The sequence below is a fragment of the Rattus norvegicus genome, chromosome X (genome assembly GCF_021556685.1).
Source record: "Rattus norvegicus strain SHRSP/BbbUtx chromosome X, alternate assembly SHRSP_T2T, whole genome shotgun sequence".
Classification (NCBI taxonomy): Eukaryota; Metazoa; Chordata; class Mammalia; order Rodentia; family Muridae; genus Rattus; species Rattus norvegicus.
The window spans coordinates 50,192,412-50,213,978 of record NC_141554.1 but is presented as its reverse complement, the minus strand read 5'-3'; the positions used below and the strand labels follow the sequence as shown (position 1 = coordinate 50,213,978).

The 21,567-nt window shown below is 42.7% G+C and overlaps 1 protein-coding gene and 1 pseudogene across 1 annotated transcript; both read left to right on the top strand.

Moving 5' to 3' along the window:
* The first annotated feature begins 408 nt into the window (after positions 1-408).
* On the top strand, positions 409-2,855 carry Crlf2l1 (cytokine receptor-like factor 2 like 1). The gene is made up of 4 exons (XM_087601104.1): positions 409-462; positions 1,697-1,814; positions 2,288-2,438; positions 2,562-2,855. Exons 1-4 carry the CDS (start codon positions 409-411, stop codon positions 2,761-2,763), a joined length of 525 nt encoding a protein of 174 aa, XP_087457230.1. The 3' UTR covers positions 2,764-2,855.
* Positions 2,856-3,065: 210 nt separating this feature from the next.
* Positions 3,066-21,492, top strand: Ptgdrl1-ps1 (prostaglandin D2 receptor-like 1, pseudogene 1; annotated as a pseudogene).
* The last annotated feature ends 75 nt before the right edge of the window (positions 21,493-21,567 follow it).

Sequence of the window (21,567 nt, the reverse complement as noted above, 5' to 3'; positions counted from 1 at the left end):
CGGGGTGAACGGTCAAGACAGCGGTGGGGATGGTACAAGAGCAGGTAGAGTGGGTGGGGTTAGAGAATCTAAGATGGTATCAGGGGTGTGGCCTTGCAGAAACCAACATAACTAGGGGAAAAATGGCGAGGTGAGCGGGGCTGAGGAGGAGGCTGGTAAGATGGCGGCGGGGGCGGGCTCAGAAAGTGAAAGGAGTCCACAAAGGTGGAAATCCAAGATGGCGACATGGTTGGGGCTTGGCAGGGCCCGGGTTAGATTGGTGTGGGTGGGGTTAGAAAGTCCAAGGGGCGGGACTGCAAGAGAGCAGGTGCGGTAGAGCAAGAAATATGGTGATGAGAACGGACACACAGGACTACAAGATGTGGGCAGGGACGCGGCTTGGGGGCGGTTAGAGCAGGAAATACCGTGATGAGAATGGAGCCACAAGAATACAAGATGGTGACGTCTGGGATCCAGAAGCAGGCAAGATGACAGGGGACAAAATGTTTTCTGGGTCTCCAGGGCCCTCAACAGTGCACCCCTCTTCTGTGTAACATTTGCATAGCCCCGCCTCTCAGCGCATATTCTGGAAGACTTCAGGTTTTCACTCCAAACTATGCAAATTATCATCACTCCTGCTATGAATAATGAACGTTGACTCAGCAAGCTACTGGTATGCAAATGAGCCCAGTGGCAAAGTGCATATGTAAACCAGTTCTGGCTCCTGGGTCAACCCCATGCAAATGAGTGCTGGACCTCTCATGTTTATGTGAATGAGCTCTATTTCCAACCTTATGGATCTGCAAATGATCGCGGTCCACCTCATGAATATGCAAATTCTTTCTATGCATCATAGCTGTGCAAATGAGCGCTTCGCCTGATATCATTCACATGCAAATAAACTTCCTCCCTAATTAATATGCAAATGAATAAGGATTTCAGTCGTCTGGCATGCAAATGAGCTTCTTACCCTTCATGAAATATGTTTTTTGGTCAGAAAGGGGGCATAGTTCAGTTATTTGAAGGTAGGTCAAGTTTGGCGGAATCTATGGTGTAGTGGTGGGTCCTAACCAAGTAGTGGGTATTTCTGAATGAAGTAGGCGTGGATTTTGCAAATTGAACAATGTGGCAGCTCTTGTGGCTGGTCAGGTGTGAATATGGATGGAGCTTAACCTGGAAGTGAGCATGTCAGGAAGTAGTCATGTCTTGACCTTTTAGAGGATGGGAGGGCCCTGCGGAACAGGGGTGGAGCCTTAATGGGAAGTGATTATATTATAACAGGAAGTGGTTATGTCCTCACCATTTGCACAGTGTGCGTGGGTGGGGGCTTGGGCCTCAACCCTAGTCCTGGCCCCATGAGTGACCCTGTGAACCAGAATCGACCTGGAAGTGGCTCTGTCTTTCCCTCACCCTCTGTTCTCACCTTGCCCTTCCTCAGTGAGGCCCTGTCTGCTGTGGAACTTAACCTTAAGCTGGGTCTGGAACACTGTTGCTGTCTCCTGCCCCGCCCACTGCTACCCTGGACTGGAATATAAGGAGCAGCACAGAGATGACTTCAACCCTGCGTGACAGGTGAACAGTGGGGACCAGGGCGTGAGGTCTGTTGAGGGCGGGGTCTGTGTCCAGGGCGTGGTCCTCCAATGACCTGCCATCTTGTTCTGCTTCCTGGACACCCATGAAACTGACTGGGACCTTTTACCTGCCTGTATCCCCACAGACGACCACTGCACGGCTCTGTAACCTGAAGGTGGGCAGGTTCGACCCCGGGCGCTGCTACGACTTCTGGGTGCCTGTGACGCCCCACAGATGTGGCCAGCCTGCCATGGGTGGGGCCCGTGGGTTCAGACTGGGTGATGTGGGGTCCCAGGGTTTGGTGGTTATGTCATGGTTTATACACTGATGGATAGCCTGGTGGGCAGGGCTCAGGCGTGAGTTCGTGGTGTTGGTTGATGCTCCAGTCAACAGGGAGCAGGCAGGGCCTGGCAATGACATCATTGGTCTTGGGACTCCAGGGACAGACGGGAGTGGCCGGGGCATGAAGGTGATGTCATTACCACAAAAGATTGACAGCCAGTGGGGAGGGCTTATGGATGATGTCACCAAGGTGCGGTTTCAGAGGTTATTGGTTGACAGGAGAACCAAGACCTACAAGCAAGGGGCGAGGCCTGGCGATTATGTCACAGGCTCATAAATGAGGGACATACGGGTGGGGTTTAGCAATGACATCACTGTAGTCACAGAGATTACTGAAGGGCAGGTGTGGTGAGGGTCGGCATCTTCTCACGTGGCCCTGCCCCCTCCCCATCAGGCTCCTGCACTAGCCCCACCCTCCTGACCCTCCCCCCCAACCCTCCCCCCACCCCACCTGACCCCCGACCCGACCCCACCCTCACCCTGGCCTGTGGCCTCGTGGCCCTGCTTACACTGGTGCAGTTCCTGGCCCTGCTGCGGATACACAAGTGAGAGGTCAGGGGTCAGAGGTCGCAGGGATAGGACAGGGATCATGGGGTCACGGACCATGTCCAAGGGATCTGTGCAGCCTTCTGACTCACCTGTGACCCTTGACCCCGCCCTGACACCAGGGTGAAGGAGGCCCTGCTGCCTGGTGTCCCCGACCCCCACAGCTCCTTCCTTGGCCTCTCTGAGAAGCATCATGGTAACTTCCAGGTACCAGGTTTGGGGATCAGGGGTCTCAAGGTCGATGGATGCCTCCCGGGATCAGGAGAGTCCTCACCCACCTCCACTCACAGCCAGTGGTTTTGGCCCCGCCCACTTCCTGTTTAGGTCCTGCCCTTTTTGCTGCCCAGTGTTAGGCTTCGAGGCCCTAACCAGGTTTCCTCACCTAAGGCCCCTTCCAGACCTGACCACGCCCCTCCCTTCCCACTTCCTGTCTATGCCCCACGCATTTCCTGTATATGTACTGTTCACCTCATGTTTAGGCCCCACCCCCTTCTATGGAGTCCAAGTTTCCTCCACCTACTTCCTGTAGAAACCCCGCCCATCATGCGCACTCCCTCTGCTAGCCCCACCCTCTTTCTGTCCCAGACCAATAGGCCTGGATTTCGGATTCCCAGGCTGCTATCCCAATGGCCCAAGAGCCGGACAAGGATGACATCATCCGGCCTCAGACCAAGGGTGTGGAACCTCAGGAGGACGATGATGTCACTGCCCCAAGGTCCCCATGTCTAGGGGGCGGGGCCCTGATATCGGTGGGAGAAGCCTCATTCCTGATGGGCAACAGCGCTGTACCACCTTGTGACAATCCCGTGCTGACCCCAGGTCCCGCCCCTCGCTGCTGTAACTCACGCCCCTCTTCATTTGCATAAATGTGAATTTGTTAATCAGGCCTGGTTCTTCATTTGCATAATCTGTCTTGAGTGTTGTGGCCTGTGGAGGAGGGGTTGGGGGCGTGGCCCTATATGATTGGTTGGGTCCCGGGGATTCCACTAGGAATCAGGAAACCTGTCACAGCCACCATGTAACAAACTCACGATGCATGAGCCCCGGTATCAAAGTCCCCACAATCAAATTGGTCATAGAAAAAGCAGATGTCCTAAGTTCACAGGCTTCTGCTTCTGAGATTCATGAAACTGTAACCCCTGTGTTTTCAAAAACAAAGGTCACATCCTGTTCCCCAAACTCACAGGACGATCTGCACCGCCCCAAGCGCCATTGTGAGGGAAAACTGCACCAAAACCAGACCCAGCCCAGCAATCTCCAGACTCCGCACCTCCGTGTCCACCCTCATCCCATTTCCAGCCCCTCTCTGCTTTGGTTACCACAGTACAATTCTCTTTCTTTGGTGGGTTTTATTCCCAGAATTAGGTTTTCCCAAGAACATGTGCCATGGCTCTGGCATCTCACAGTCTCAGGATCTTCAAGGCAACCTCAGTGTCTTTCAACATTGCAGCTTCCTGTTAGTGTCTCAGCTCCACACATGATCTTCTCCCGCTCCTCAAAGGGCTGAGCCAGGTCGATTCTCCCCCACTCCCTCTATAGCCCGCGGGTTTCCTGCTGAACCGGTTCTTTCTGCTCACCCCACGTGGTAAACTCGGATCTCCTGCTGCACCAAGGATTCATTGCCTTCCTCTCATGCACTCACTTCATGGTACAAAGTCAGCTGCCCTGCCTGACACCTTCAGGCCTTCAAAAACAACAGCACACCCAGATGATTCTCACACATAACCACATCCAGCTGCACAGCAAGGTCTAACCTTGGCTATCTCTGGGACACAGCTTCTGTGACCTCTCAGAAATCACTTACTAGAAGATTTGATCTCAGTGATGCTGGTTTCTTCTTCATCACTAATTTTTAACTATAGCTAAACAGCATCAGTTGCCTCAGTCATCCCTTCTATGTTTGCTCCTGAAGCCAGATCCATGTGGACAAAGCTGCTGAGTTCTGCTGCTTGATAAGGGCTGGAACATGGCCCCTTCTTGACATTCTCACCAGATTTCTATTGTCTAAGCTTGGCTGTTGTGGAACTTGCTCTGTAGATTACATTGAACTCAAGATCTGCATGGCTCTATCTCTTGAATGCTGGGATAAAAGTTGTGTAACACTTTGACAAAACCTAAGATTCACTTTACATAAAACTTGTTCTGTACTAGGATGAGGTGAATCAGAAATCTGCTTGGACTCATCTCCTTGGACTGAAGGAGATGTACCACATGCCTGGACCTAAGTATTTCCTTTTAGATCTAAAGTTGAAAATCAGAATAGTAATCACAATCCATCACTTGCAATTTGACATATAATTGTATCTCCTTATGTCTACATGAAAACAATAATCAGGTAATAATAGTGCCTAACATGATACACTTCTCCTGTATAACTGCAAATCCATTAGCTTAGCTGGATGGAATCGTGCCCTAACATCACCATTCCTTTAATACCATTGAGTTCCATATTCCTACTAGGATGGCCCTTAATGCATGTGCAAATCTATATGTGTTCCCCTCCCCATCCATCCCCCATTACCGAGCCCCCCCAAAAAAAACCCTTCACTGTAGGTCCAGCCTTGGCAGAACCAAGGGCTGCCCCTTCCACTGGTGCCCCTACTATGCTACTCATTGCTACTTATGAATTTGGAGCCCAAAGTCAGTTCATGTATAGTCTTTAGGTAGTGGCTTACTCCCTGGAAGCTCTGGTTGGTTGGCATTGTTGTTCATATGGGGTCTCAAACACCTTCAACTCTTTCAGTCCTTTCTCTGATTCCTTCAAGAGGGGCCCCGTCCTCGGTTTGGTTTGCTGCTGGCATTTGCCTATGTATTTGACATGTTCTGCCTGTGTCTCTCAGGAGAGATCTACATCCAGTTCCTGTCAGCATGCACTTCTTGCTTCACCCACTTATCTAGTTTGGTGGCTGTATATATATGGGCCACATATGGGGTAGGCTCTGAATGGCCACACCTTCAGTCTCTGCTTTAAAATTTGCCTCCCTGTTCCCTCCTATGGATATTTTTGTTCTTTTTAAAGAAGGAGTGAAGCATCTCATTTTAGTCATCCTTCTTGAATTTCATGTGGTCGTTGCATCTTGGGTAATTTGAGAATTTGGGCTAATATCCACTTATCAATGAGTGCATACCATGCATGTTTTTCTGTGATTGGGTTACCTCACTCAGAATGATATTTTCTAGTTCCATCCATTTGCCTATGAATTTCATGAAGACATGGTTTTTGATAGCTGAGTAGTATTCCATTGTGTAAATGTACCATATTTTCTGTATCCATTCCTCTGTTGAAGGGCATCTGGGATAATTCCAGCTTCTGTCTATTATAAATAAAACTGCTATGAACATAGTGGAGCATGTGTCTTTGTTGTATTTTGGAGCATCTTTTGGTTATATGCCCAAGAGAGGTATAGCTGGTCCTCAGGTAGTGGAATGTCCAATTTTTGAGGAACTGCAAGACTGATTTCCAGAGTGGTTGTCCAAGTTTGCAATCCCACCAACAATGGAGTAGTATTCCTCTTTCTTTTTTTTTTTCCGGAGCTGGGGACCGAACCCAGGGCCTTGTGCTTGCTAGGCAAGCACTCTACCACTGAGCTAAATCCCCAACCGTATTCCTCTTTCTCTACATCCTCACCAGTATCTGCTGTCACCTGAGATTTTTTATCTTAGCCATTCTGACTGGTGTGAGGTGAAATCTCAGGGTTAATTTGATTTGCATTTCCCTAATGACTAAGGATGTTGAACATTTCTTTAGGTGCTTTTTGGCCATTCGATAATCCTCAGATGAGAATGTTTTGTTCAGCTCTGTACCACATTTTCTAATAGGGTGATTTGACTCTCTGGAGTCTAACTTCTTGAGATATATATATATATATATATATATATATATATATATATATATATATATATATATATTGGATATTAGCCGTGTGTCAGATGTAGGATTGGTAGAGATCTTTTCCCAATTTGTTGGTTGCTGTTTTGTCCTAATGAGAGTGTCTTTTGTTTACAAAAGCTTTGCAGTTTTATGAGGTCACATTTGTCCATTCTTGATCTTAGAGCATAAGCCATTGGTGTTTTGTTCAGTAAATTTTCCCAAGTGCCCATGTGTTCGAGATGCTTCCCTACTTTTTCTTCTATTAGTGTGTGTGTATCTGGTTTGATGTGGAGATCCTTGATCCAATTGGATTTAAGCTTTGTACATGGTGATAAGAATGGATCAATTTGCATTCTTCTACATGGTGAACTCCAGTTGAACCAGCACCATTTGCTGAAAATGCTATCTTTCTTCCATTGGACGGTTTTAGACCCTTTGTCAAAGATCAATTGGCTATAGCTGTGTGGGTTCATTTCTGGGTCTTCAATTCTGTTCCACTGATCTACCTGCCTGTCTCTGTACCAATACCATACAGTTTTTATGACTATTGCTTTGTAATACTGCTTGAGGTCAGGAATGGTGATTCCCCCAGAAGTTCTTTTATTGTTAAGTATAGTTTCCCCTATCCTGAACTTTTTGTTATTCCAGATGAATTTTCAAATTGCTCTTTCTATCTCTATAAAGAATTGAGTAGGAATTTTGATGGGGATTGAGTTCAATCTGTAGATTGTTTTTGGCAAAATGGCCATCTTTAGTATATTAATCCTACAAATCCATGAAAATGGAAGAACTTTCCATCTTCTGAGATCTTCCTCAATTTATTTCTTCAGAGATTTGAAGTTGTGTCATACATATCTTTCACTTGCTTGGTTAAAGTCACACCAAGATATATTATGTTATTTGGGACTATTGTGAAGGGTGGCATTTCTTAATTTCTTTCTCAGTCTGTTTATCCTTTGAGTAGAGGAAGGCTTCTGATTTGTTTGGGTTAATTTTATACCCTGACACATTGCTGAAGTTGTTTGTCAGGTTAAATAGTTCTCTGGTGGAACTTTTGGGGTCAGTTAAGTACACTATCATATCATCTGCAAATAGTGATATTTTTATTTCTTCCCTTCCAATTTATATCCTTTTCACCTCCTTTCTCTGTCTGATTGCTCTGCCTAGGACTTCGAGTCCTATGTTGAATAAGTAGGGAAAGAATGATCAGTGTTATCTAGTCTCTGCTTTTAGTGTGATTGCTTCAAGTTTCTCTCCATTTAGTATGATGTTAGCTACTGGTTGTCTATTGCTTTTACTAAGTTTAGATGTGGACCTTGGATTCCTATTCTTTCCAGGACTTTTATCATGAAGGGGTGTTTAATTTTGTCAAGTGCTTTCTCAACATCTAATGAAATGACCATGTGGTTCTTATCTTTGAGTTTGTTTATGTAGTGGATTACATTTATGGATTTCCATATATTGAACCATCCCTGAACCACTGGGATGAAGCCTACTTGATCATGATCGATGATCATTTTGATGTGTTCTTGAATTCAGTTTCAACAATTTTATTGAGTATTTTTGCGTCAATATTCATAAGGGAATATGGTCTGAAGTTCTCTTTCTTTGTTGGGTCTTTGTGTGGTTTAGGTATAAGAGTAATTGTGGCTTCATAGAAGGAATTTGGTAGTGCTCTGTCTGTTTCACTTTTGTGGAATAGTTTGGAGGTATTAGTATGAGGTCTTCTATGAAGGTCTGATAGAATTCTGCACTGAACCCATCTGGACCACCTTTTTTTGGTTTTAATAACTGCTTCAATTTCTTTATAAGTTATGGGGTTGTTTAGATGGTTTATTTGTTCCTGATTTAACTTTGGTACCTGGTTAGAAAATTGTCCCTTTCCTCCAGATTTTCCAGTTTTGTTGAATATAGGCTTTTGTAGTAGGATCTGATGATTTTTTAAATTTCTTCATATTCTGTTGTTATATCTCCCTTTTCATTTCTGATTTTCTTAATTTGGATACACTCTCTGTGACCTCTGGTTAGTGTGGTTAAGGGTTTATATATCTTGTTGATTTTCTCAAAGAACAGCTCCTGGTTTTGATGATTCTTTGTATAGTCCTTTTTGTTTCTACTTGGTTGATTTCAGCTCTGAGTTTGATTATTTCCTGCCTTCTATTCCTCTTGGATTTATTTATTTCTTTTTTTTCTAGAGCTTAAAGTGTGCTGTCAAGCTGCTGATGTTTGCTCTCTCCTGTTTCCTTTTGCAGGCACTCAGAGTTATGAGTTTTCCTCTTAGTACCACTTTCGTTGTGTCCCATAAGTTTGGGAATGTTGTATGTTCATTTTCATTAAATTGTATGAAGTCTTTAACTTCTTTTGTTATTTCTTCCTTGACCAAGTTTTCATTGAGTAGAGAGCATTGTTAAACTTCCATGTATATGTGGGCTTTCTGTCATTATTGTTGTTATTGAAGACCAGTCTTAGTGCATGGTGATCTGATTGGATGCATCGGATTATTTCTATCTTCTTGTATCTGTTGAGGCCTGTTTTGTAAGTGATTATAAGGTCAATTTTGGAGAAGGTTCCATGAGGTGCTGAGAAGAAGATATATCCTTTTGTTTTAGGATGGAATGTTTTATAAAGATCTGTTAAATCCGTTTGGTTCAAAACTTCTTTTAGTTTCTCTATGTGTATGTTTAATTTCTGTTTCCATGATCTGTCCAGTGATGAGCGTGGGGTGTTGAAATCTTCTACTATTATTGTGTGAGGTGCAATGTGTGCTTTGAGCTTTGGTATGGTTTCTTTATGAATGTCGGTGCCCTTGCATTTGGAGCATAGATATTTAGGATTGAGATTTCATCTTGGTGGATTTTTCCTTTGATGAATATGAAGTGTGCTTCCTTATCTTTTTTAATTACTCTTGAAAGTCAATTTTATTTGATATTAGAATGGCAACTCCAGCTTGTTTCTTCGGGCCATTTCCTTGGAAAGTTGTTTTCTAGCCATTTACTTTGAGGTAGTGTCTGTCTTTGTCTCTGAGGTTTGTTTCCTGGATGCAGCAAAATGCTGGGTCCTCTTTAAGTATCCATTCTATTAGACTATGTCTTATTGAGGAATTGAGTCTGGTGATGTTGAGAGATATTAAGGAATAGTGATTGTGGCTTCCTGTTACTATCATTGTTAGAGGTGGAATTATGTTTTTTGTCTCTCTATTGATTTCATTACAATAAATATATTCTTGCTTTCTGTACAGTGTAGTTTCTCTCCTCGTGTTGGAGTTTTCCATCTATCATCCTTTATAGACCTGGATTTGTAAAAAAAAATTGTGTTAATTTGGTTTTGTCATGGAATATCTTGGTTTCTCCATCTATGTTAATTGAAAGTTTTGCTGGATACAGTTTCTTGGGCTGGCATTTGTGTTCTCTTAGGGTCTGTATGACATCTGTCCAGGATCTTCTGACTTTCATAGTCTGATGAGAAGTCTGGTATAATTCTTATAGGTCTGCCTTTGTATGTCACATGATCTTTTCCCCTTACTTCTTTCTTTATTCTTTCTTTGTTTTGTGCATTTGGTGTTTTGACTATTAAGTGAAGGAGGAATTTCTCTTCTGGTCCAATGTCCAATCTACTTGGCATTCTGTAGGTTTCTTGTATGTTTATGGGCATCTCTTTCTTTAGATTGGGGAAATTTTCTTCTATAATTTTATCAAATATATTTACTGGCCCTTTAAACTGGGAGTCTTCACTTTCTTCTATACCTATTATCCTTAGGTTTGATCTTCTCATTGTGTCCTGGATTCCCTGTATGTTTTGTACTAGGAGCTTTTTGCATTTTACATTTTCTTTGACAGTTGTGTAGATGTTTTATATGCTTTCTTCTGCCCCTGAGATTCTCTCTTCTATCTCTTATATTCTGTTGGTGATGCTAGTATCTACGGCTCCTTGTCTCTTCCTTTGGTTTTCTGTATCCAGTGTTGCTTCCCTTTGTGCTTTCTTTATTTTTTTCTATTTCCACTTTCAATTCCTTCACCCTTTTCGTTGTATTTTCCTATAATTCTTTCAGTGATTTTTCTGTTTCCTCTCTAAGGGCTTCTACTTGTTTACTGGTGTTATTCTGCATTTCTCTAAGGGAGTTCTTTATGTCTTTCTTAATGTCCTCCATCATTATCAAAAAAAGTGATTTTACATCTAAATTTTGCTTTTCTGGTGTATTTGGATATCCAGTATTTTCTTTGGTGGGAGTACTGGACTTTGATGATGCCAAGTAGTCTTTGTTTCTGTTACTTAGGTTCCTGCCCTTGTATTGGGTTGTCTCTGGTGGTTTTTTGTCCTGCTATTTCTGAGAGTGACTTGACCCTGATGTAGGCCTCTGTGTCAGCACTCCTGTAGAACTGTTTTCCTCTTTTCTTTCAGCCTTTCCTGAGAACAGGTGCTCTGATTTCAGTTGTGTTGGCGCTCTTGGAGACTGTCTTCCAGCTCTAGGTAGGGACAGGAACCATATGTTCCTGCCCCTGAATGATCGTGTAGGTCTTTGCACCCAGCAGGCACAGTTGTCACTATGTGATTCTCTCTTGGGTCTGGACTGTGGGCAGAGTGTAGTCTTCTCTGACTTCTCAGGGGTATCCACACTTCTGTGGGTCCAGCTCTCTCACCCACGGGATTTGGGTGCAGGGAGCTGTCTGACCAGTTCAGTTCGGTCCTGGTAGCAGACCAGAACTGCGGGTACTGACAGATGTCTCTCCCTATATCCCTGTGTCCAGAGGCACTCAGCAGTTTCCCCTTGTACCAGCGATGTGGGCCGTCATGTGCAGAGGTGGCAGTCTGCCCTGCAGCCTCAGGATATCTGCACTCATGGGTGGTCCGCGCTCTGATAGCTCTCTTTTTATAAAACACGATAAGATTTTTGTTCTGATCCCCAATAATGTTCTTCCATGATTTCTAGGCTCCTTCAGTGAGGGTTTTTCTTGTTTTATTTTCTCCTTTAAACTGTGGAAGATTTTCTTGTTTAATGTGTCTCTTTGGTTTTCATAATGAGGCTTTAACAAACAGGAGAGGATTAAACTCCTGAATGCATAGTCAGGAACTGTCTAATTGGTGGAGATTCCTTCAGTATGACTTGGTTGAACACCATGTGTTAGGGTTTACAAGTCTCTCTTGAATCTATACAATATGGATTTTCATGACAAATTTTAGAAATAGTTTAAAAGTTTCATTTTTAATTCACACAAGTATAATGAGAAATATGTAGGAAGTTTAAAAGGCAAATACTGGAAACATTAGTGATAATACATGTGATGACAATAGTCTTGAGTATAAGAAAACATGAGAGAAAAACTCAATTTCCCATGATGAAAAATGTTTAAAACTTAAGCAAACAACTTTTTCTAGCTAATAGAAATCCCTATGATATACAAAGGGTCAAGATTATGACTTATGACAACTATGGTATTTCAGAGCTTACACATCCTGGAAACTGTCTGCCATTAGAAGGCAAATATTTAAGAGGAGGTATAGTTCTGCTTTCAGCAGTCAGAGCATGGTTAAACTCAGAAGTGCACCAGGAGACAGAAAGAGGACTTTGTCCTTTTGTTTCAGAATCATATTCACTGGAGTCTTCATACCTTGAGATATCAGAGTCTTCTACTTAGCCATCGCTCACTTCTGTGAGAAAATATCACTGCCCTAAATCTAAAATATTTATTCTAATTAAGCTTTAATTTCCAGTCAAATACACCTTTGTCTTGTAAAATATCAAACCTTTGATATTTTAACCACATATAAATTACATTATTTTCCTGTCTAAAATATTTTCACATATAAGTTATCTTTTGAAAAATTCACAGTCTTCCTCTTTATGTGGTAAGTAAAGAAAGGGATGGGGTGCTAGACATGACAACTTTCGATGCCAACTTTCTTGAGTGAAAAATAGGCAGGAGACTAGGAAGGAGCCACTGTTCAGAGTGCAGTCTTCACTTCACACTCTGCTTTCCAGAAAGTAACTCAATCCCATTTGTTTTGTTTTGTTTTATATGTTGTGTTTGTTTTTCGTTGTTTTTTTTTTTACATTTTTTTCTTTTATCAGATTTTTTTTATGTTTTAAATGTTATTCCCTTTCTTGGTTTCCCCTCCAGAAGTGTGCAATCCCACTCCTCACCCCCTCTTCTTGCTTCTATGAAAGGGCTCCCTCACCTACCCACACACTCCCACCTACCTCCCTGCCCTGGCATTCTCCTACACTGGTGCACTGAGCCTCTAAAGGAACCCTGGGCCTCTTCTCCCATTGATGCCCAACAAGGCCATTCTCTCCTACTTATGTGGCTGTAGCCATAGGTACATCCCTGTGTACTCTCGCAATGGTGGTTTTGTGCCTGTGAGCTTTAGGGTGTGGGGGTCTTTTTGGTTGATATTGTTGTTCTTATGAGGTTGAAAACCCCTTCAGTTCCTTCAGTATTTCCTCTAACTTCTCCATTGCAGACTCTATTCTCTGTTCACTGGTTGGCTGCAAGCATCCACATTTGTATTTACTGAGCTCTGGCAAAGTCTCTCATGAGACAGCTCTATCAGGCTCCTGTCAGCATGCTTTTCTTGGCATCTGCAATATTGTCTTGGTTTGGTGTCAGTATATGGGATGGATCCACGAAGTCAGGCAGTCTCAGGATGGCCTTTTCATCAGTCTCTGCTCCACATTTTATCTCTGTATTTCCTCCTGTGAGTATTTTTACTTCCCTTCTAAGGAGTTCTGTAGCATCCACACTTGGGTCTTTCTTCTTCTTGAGCTGAATTTAGTTTGGGAATTGCATCTTGGGTATTCCAAGCTTTTGGGATCTATATGACAAGAACTTCAAGTATCTGAAGCAAGAAATTGAAGAAGATCTTAGAAGATGAAAAGATTTCCCATGCTCATGGATTGGCAGGATTAATATTGTAAAAATGACCATCTTGCTAATAGTAATCTACAGATTCAGTGCAATCCCCATCAACATTCCAACTCAATTCTTCACAGAGTTAGAAAGAGCAATCTGCAAATTAATTTGGAATAACAAAAAAAAAAAACCCAGGATAGTGTAAACTCTCATGAACAATAAAAGAACTTCTGGGGAAATCATCACAAGCTGCCTGACCACAGGCTCACAACACAAGAGTAAGCCATTTATCCACTGAAATTCCTAAAACTGTTGGTCAAACATCTGTCTTTCCTCCCTTTAAGTAAGTTTCTTCAGATTCTTGTCCCAGTTGAAAATCTTGCACACCATTTACCTGAAAGACAAAAACTCCAAGTTCAACATGAGGATGGTTAAGAGGGTTAAGGTACTGTATTCAGGGTGGCAAATCCTGGTTTCTGTTGCAGCTACAAGAGGCCATTTGATTTCCATCAATGAAAATGCACAAACATGTTATATGCAACTTCTGGATGGTCTCCTTAGAATGAGAACAGCTTGGTTTCTTCTTTCCCTCTGTCCTCCTTTTCTTACCATCAAGTGAAATTTTGGTTGACTAGCAGTCATCTTGGAGACAAGGGCCATAATTCCTGAGATTGCTATATCTGACAGCATTAAGGCTAAGTCACGGCACCTTCCTTAAAACATATATCATTGAGTTCCCTAACATATTTGGGGTCCCAGATAAATAAAATTGTCCTATTTTCTCTCTTCTAAACTTCCAGGACAGGACTTGCATGCCAGTGAACAAGGATGCCTCTTACTGAAATTGCCTTCTCAGTCTTAGGTTAGAGCTGGTTTCTTTTTACCCAGGATGGGTACAGATTCTGTCTCTTCTTAGGACCCCGTGCAACAGGCTAGGTTCTTAGCAGAGCTGCTTTCAGCTGTGCCTCACAGGACACACACAGGGGCGGAGAGTCCTGCCCTTTTCAAGGGTGTGACTAGGGAGCAGAGATGGGAGGGTTGACTGTGAACAACACCCAACCACCCTCGGAGTTTTCTCTGCTATACAACCTCTGTGCCCTAACTGCACCCTGAGCAACCTGGGGCTCCTTCAGAGCTGGCATGGCCGCAGCCTTTCCTCCAGCCAGATGGGGCAATTGGGGGTGTGCTCTTTAGTGCAGGGCTGCTGACCAACCTCTTGGCGCTGGTGATGCTGGTGCGCTCCAGGCTGGGGTCCTGCCGGCCAGGGCCACTGCACCCACCTCCCTAGGTATTTTATGTACTAGTGTGTGGCTTGACGGCCACCAACTTGCTGGGCAAGTGTCTGATCAGCCCGATGGTCCTAGCTGCCCACACATAAAGCCAGAGCCTAAAGGAATTGCTGCCTGCCCCAGGCAATCAGTTATGTGAAGACTTTGCCTTCCTGGCGTCCTTCTTTGTGTTAGCCTTGTCCTTACTTATGGCTACTGACTATGGTACTGGAGTGCTGGCTGTCTCTCAGACACCCCTTCTTCTACCAAAGGTGCATCCTGCGCTGGGGAGTGCTGGTGGCCTTCTGTTTAGCTTTCTGTGCATTCCCCTTTGCTGGCTTTGGGAAGTTAGTGCAGTACTGTCCTGGTACTTGGTGCTTCATCAAAATGATCCACAAGAAGCGCTCATTTTCCATAATAGGCGTCTCTGTGTTCTACTCCAGCTTCATGGTGCTGCTGGTCCTCACAACTATGATGTGCAACCTGGGTGCCATGTACAACCTCTATGCCATGCACAGGCACCAGAGGCACCCTCCCAGCTGTTCCTCCAGGGACCATGTTCATTCAGATTCAGACTACAGGCTCTGGTCCCTGCATCCTTTGGAGGAGCTGGACCACTTTGTTCTGCTGGCTCTCACAACATTGCTCTTCACCATGTGTTCCCTACTTTTAATTGTGAGTTGCTGGGCAATAAAGTTTGAGAAACTGGGGCACCACAGGCAAGAGCCCTGTGAGAACATGTGGGAGAGAGGGGAGGGCTAGGAGTTGCATCCAGGGCCTGAAGGGTTTGAAGTTGAGCTTAACTCCCCACGAGTGTGAATTCTATTCACAGACATAAGGTATGACTCCATGTATAGAAGGAGAAGATGGAATGTCAGAAAAAGATTAGACACAGGTGGTGTCTCCTGACCTCAGCAAAACATTTCCAGTTAGCAGACCCCCCCCCCTCCTTTCTGCTCTGATTCTAGGAGGTCTCCAGTCGTCTGTGTGCCCAAGACCTTAGTCCTCTGTTTCCACCCCCATACTCCACTGTATATTCTATGTACTATTTTATCTCATTGGATCTGCCCTTTAATTTAGTGGCTTTGGAAAAAGACTAATCAGGGATTTCCTTTCAATGGTTTAGCTTAGAGAGAGAAGAAGGAAAGGAAAAAGTTTAGTTTATCCCAAGAGGATTATAGAGGTGAGTGATAAACACAGATTTAGTTCTGAAAACCTCTTATTTTTTGGAAGCTACCAACTGAATGGGGGTAGGTCGTTGCCAGCAGCAAAACAAAAGCAGCAGAGGAGGAGAGGTTTAAGGTGGCCAGTTGTTTCCTTATGTATCCTGACGGTTTCTTTTTTTTTTTTTTTATGTCCTGGCCAATGAGATGGCAATGAATCCTACTCATATGGGTTCCAACTTACAAGGAGATGATGGTAGAGAGGGTTGGTGCAGAAACTGCTGCTTTAGGGATTACATTTTAACAACCCCACTAAATCAACAGCTCCCAAATCATATCCCACAGGCCAACTCTGCCCTCCTTGCTGTTCTTGATACAGTCTGAAATTCAGAATAGTTTTTGTTTTACAAATGAATATCTATAATTATTTTGATGAAAGACACCAAAGACTTTGAGCCCAATTAAGCTAAGCTCTATTCAAATTATTAAAATTATTTAATTGTTTTAGCTATATTCTTTAAGAGGTATACCCGTTATTGTTATTGCATCTTTTCTGTCAAAATTAGAAACTGTAGGAGGAGCTGGAGACATGGCTCAGAAGCTGTCATTAGCTGCTTTTCCAGAGAGCAAGGTCCAATCCCCAGCACACACATGACAGCTCACCACTATCTGTAAACTCCAGTTCTGGGAGTTTACACCTGCTGCTGGATCCACAAGGACTAGGCCCACACGTGGTATACAGCCATACATACAAACAAAACACCTATAGATATAAACAAAGAAATAAAAGTTGTGGGGACATATGTTATCTCTGGTTCTATTCATTTCAACAGAACACCCAGTATTTAGCACCTTGACCTATAAACCTGAAGCCGTTGTTCTCTGGATATTTACAAAATACCTTCAGAGTAGCTGGAGTACACCTATACTGTGAGAAATGTGAGTGGTACTGCCCAGTAGCGTTTGGCTGCTTCAGTGAGAATAACTCAAACAGTGTAAACAATGAAAAGAACACAGCCCTTGGGCATATCTCTAAAGGGATCTGTATTGCCTTATGGTACTGTAAGAATTAACGGAACTAATAATATTTGAAAGCCATTTTGTTGGGGTTGGGGATTTAGCTCAGTGGTAGAGCGCTTGCCTAGGAAGCGCAAGGCCCTGGGTTCGGTCCCCAGCTCCGGAAAAAAAAAAAAAAAGAACAAAAAAAAAAAAAAGAAAGCCATTTTGTGAAACAGTTTGTAAAGCGCTGAATAACTGTCACCCATTTGCATTCATCTCAGGAGCCATCATTCCCTAGATAGAGGAACAGTACTGGCTGTTGGTCTGGATCAAGATTCCGCACTCACTAGCTTTAGTAGTAGATTAGTTACTGCATGACGTGACCTGATGAGGGATAGCCACACTAATTCTGTAGGATTCACACACACACACACACACACACGCTGAGATTTCTTTGTTCTGTGTATGAAGCATGTCCATGTATATGTGTGTGTGCACACCCATATAAGTACAGACATGTGCATTCCATGATGCAAATGAGGAGGCCAGAAAGTCACCTCAGTTGTTGATACTCATCAGCCATCTTGATTGACACACAATCATTTGTTTGCTGGTGTGTAGACTAGCTGGACAGAAGCCTCCTATCTTGCCATATTTCTGTTGCTGGAATAAAACACTGTGATTAAAAACAATTCAGGAAGGAAGGATTCAGCTCATAGTTCCATAGCACAGTATATTGAAGGAAGTCAAGGCAGGAAATTAAGGCAGGAGCCTGGAGACATACACGGAAGCAGAGATAATGGAGGATCACTGCTTACTGACTTGTACCCTGTAGCTTGTTTAACCTACTTTTTATATAGCTCTGGGTCACTTGCCCAGGGTGGTGCCACCCACAATGGACTGGGTCCTTCCCTATCCATCACTAACTAAGTAATGTTCCACAGATTCACCTACGGCATTTTGAAAAATTGAAGTTCTGTCTTCTCAGGTAACTCTACCTCAGTGATTCTCAAACTGTGGGTCATGACCTCTTTAGAGGTCACACATTAGATAACCTATATATCAGATGTTTAGATTACAATTCTTAACAGTAGCAAAGTAACAGTTATGAAGTTATAATGAAGTAATTTTAAGATCGGGGGTCACTACAACATGAGGTACTTTATTAAAGGGTTGTAGCATTAGGAAGATTGAAAAACACATTCTAACTTTTTGAGTCTACCACAAATCCAAACGGACACTATAGAAAGGTGTGGATTATAGAAGTGCCTCACCATTAGGTATCTGGGAGCTCTGGAGAGTCAAACTCAGATCCCCAAGCTTTCATAGGAGTTTTGCACATGGCGCCATTTCCCCTGCCCACATTGAGTGATTTTTTTGAACAAAAAATCCAAAATACTGCACAATCTAAAATATTTTGAGCATTATATTCATGCTTAAAATTGGAAATTCCTACAACTGGAAACCAAAATAGTGTGTTTGTTTCAAAATGTATAAAATAAAACCTTCAGACCACAGATGTATGAAACATACATCTCATGAAAATTGTGACTGTTATATTTGAAGAGTTCTGTTCTATATCTCATGTATATGCACATATTCCAAATTCTGGGGAATAACAAAAGGTTTTCTAGTTGCAAATAATTTGGAGTAAGTGTGTATTCATGCACCTGTGAGCGTGTGACAATGTTTGCATGTGTGTGGACATGTATATGTGTATACCACAGAACCCAGTGCTTAGCCTCACAAATGAACATCAGTATTTTTACTAACAGTGGCTCTTATTTATTGTTAGTGCCTAATGACTATAGCAAATTACCAGGAAGTCTGATCTCCTCAGGAGACTTTCTGCTACTCTAAGGCAGCAGTCTTCAAACCTCTGTTCTAAGGACATCTTTTTTCTTTTCCTGTTTTTTTCTTTTGTCTTTTTTTTTTTTTTTTGTTTATTTTGATTTTGTTTTTGAAGACAAGGTTATATAAGACCAGGCTGGCCTTAACTCAGAGATCCACTTGCCTCTGCTTCCTGAGTGCTGTGATAAAAGAAATAAGCCAACACTGCTGGGCATCTAAGGACCTCTTAATATTCTCAAAATTTGCTAAGGACCCATACAACTTGTATCTAAGTGGGTAGCATCTGAATCTATATGTATCATATCATACAGTAACCCTAAAAAGCTTATAAAATGTAGTTGTAGGGTGTTGGGGAGATGGCTTAGTTAGCAAAGTGCTTGCAATGCAAATGTGAGGGCCAGAGTTTGAATCCCCAACATCCTTGTAAAGCATCATCAAGTTTGCAACAAAAACATTTTCTCAATGACTGCTGAACAAAACTTAGGACACTCTCAAATTAATGCTCTTTTTATATTCAGAATATTTTTAATTAAATGGATATGTATGAATGTGTATGTGCACGTGCGCACACACACACACACACACACACAGAGAGAGAGAGAGAGAGAGAGAGAGAGAGGTACACACAGATTCAAAAATGCACATGAAGGAAGAAGAGAACAAATTCCCATGAGTTAATTTCTGACTTCCACATGTGTGCTGTGATGCCTCTACCCTAAACATATAAAATAAATAAATACATTTTTAATTTAAAAGTATAGTGTTTCTTTTAATTATACAAGACCCATTCCTTTATTAAGCATTCTTGCATGGTTGGAATTTTGGTTGAAATTGCATTTTACCACACTTCTCTCTGAGGACAAAACCAAGAAATATGTACCACACCTGTGAAATGTTTGGTTCTAAATTAATTTAAGGTTGTGGGGGGCTGGGGATTTAGCTCAGTGGTAGAGCGCTTACCTAGGAAGCGCAAGGCCCTGGGTTCGGTCCCCAGCTCCGAAAAAAAAAAAAAAGAACCAAAAAAAAAAAAAAAGGTTGTGATCTGAATCATATCCATTCAGTAGATACTGGACCTCATCCTACCTACCTCATCCAGCACACTCTGTAGCTGAGTGAAATACACAATGAGAAAAACATCCTATGCATCTGCACAGACTATAAGGGAGAAGAATGATTAAGGCTAAAGGAGAGCTTGGCAGTTTAAATGGGCATCTCCTGGTTGAGCAAATGATACACAAGTTAATTATCAAGTGTTTATAATATCCCAGAACCTGTTCTTGAAGCTCCATCTCATTCCAACTTGAGAATCCTGGAAAGGAGGCACAGTGATGGTCCCATAAAACTAGAAAAATTACATTTTCCCTAAAAGCCACGTATCTGAAGAGAAGATTCTAACCAGGATGCTGAGACCTTTAGGCACCATCTCAAAGGGACTCCTAAAAGGGGTAATATTTAAGCTGATTTGAAAGACAGTGCTGTTTGGCTGTTTAATCCATTTCCAAGTTTGTAAAATGAAGAAAATGTCTGTCTTTACCCACAAGACTTTTGTAAGAAGAATATGAAAACCTTAAAAGACATAGAACAGTAGCAGGGAAGTCAAGGGTCTAAGTGGTCACTTAGTCACTATTATTACTGTTGGCATTATGAAGCAGGAATGAAGGGAGTTGGTGTCCATACAGCAGTAACAGATGAGATGAGTCTAATGTAAGTTCCTAATGCTCTGGACTGAAATAACCAAGACATTGGCATGCTGTAGAGATTGGAGTCAAAAACTAAGGAAATTGATTCTAGGAATGTGCATCTTTTCTGAGAAATGTTCCTGGGTGGCTTTCTGAGCTCTTAAACACAGTTACTCCTACTGATATTGATTTCAGAAGTTTGGGTTTCATTAGGGTCAATTTGTTTCATTGTGGATTTAGAATCTAGTAGGTGTGGGAGGTTAATGCTGTAAGAAAAAAGTATTGAGCCTCAGAATGGTAGTCTGGGACTGATCTAGGCAGCAATGTGACCTGAAGGGCAGCAGGGAGAGTTATTATTTGAGGCACTTTACAGAGCTGTGAGGAAACTATAAGGGCCCACGTGACATTAAGGTATAGAGGGAGGCTGGACACAGGTAAGTAGGGGTCTATCTTTATGGTACCTCCTACTCCCACCTTTTTATAGAATCTACCATTAAAAAGGCTAATTCACATGAGATGGCCAGGACTTTCATCTGTCCACCTCATAAATTTTAATGATCATATTTCCTGTGTTTTTACTTCTACTCAAAACCCCATTTTACTTGTGTGTCCATGTGTCTCCTAATTACTTTTAAGCAAACTAGTAATGGTGGACAGAAGCTAGACAGGACTGAATAAAGTATGTATATAAGGACACTAGCTAAAAATTTTGTGTGGGTTTGAGGCGCCAAGGGAGGAGAATGCTAGAGGGTGAGACAGAAGTGGGTGGGTGGGTGGGTGGGTGGGTGGAGGAGCATCCTCATCAAAGAAGGGGGCATGAGGCAGGGGGGATAGGGTAGGGGAAGGGAGGGGAAACTAGGAAGGGAGAAACATTTTAAACATAAATAAAGTAATCAATACAAAAGTGAAAAAAAAATAAAAAAGAATTTGTGTGGGGGAAACCTGGGGTCTTTTATCTGAGAATGTAGGCCTTGAGGGGGTCACTAAGCTAGGTCTCCCTGATGTCCCTCGGGCTACTCTTTTCAGGTCCAGCCATATTTATCCGCCATAGGGTGAGAATTCCAGTCTAACATAAACAAAAAGAATTCCTTCCTTCTGAAAGCCTTTATCTTTATCTGTGGGATGATTTTTCCTCCCCAACAGTATCGTGCTTACTATGGAGCCTTTAAACTTGTGAACAGAGCTGAAGGAGACTCGGAAGATGTCCAAGCTTTGCATTTTCTGTCTGTGATTTCCATCGTGGACCCCTGGATCTTCATCATTTTCAGGACTTCAGTATTCTGGATGTTATTTCACAAGGTTTTCACAAGACCTCTGATCTACCGAACCTGGTGCAGCCATTCCTTGTGAACAAACATGGTATCCACTTTGTGAGGGCTTTGCATGTTCTGTTAAGCTGAGAATACAGCACACATTCAAAGAACCATGGCTGGAAAAGCCTTACAATTT

Excerpts from the sequence above, each read along its gene's own strand:
- Crlf2l1 (XM_087601104.1), top strand. The coding sequence starts at position 409 with ATGAGAATGGAGCCACAAGAATACAAGATGGTGACGTCTGGGATCCAG. Across the intron at positions 463-1,696 it reads CGTCTGGGATCCAGAAGCAG|ACGACCACTGCACGGCTCTG; the intron begins GCAAGATGACAG and ends GTATCCCCACAG. Across the intron at positions 1,815-2,287 it reads GCCTGCCATGGGTGGGGCCC|GCTCCTGCACTAGCCCCACC; the intron begins GTGGGTTCAGAC and ends CCTCCCCATCAG.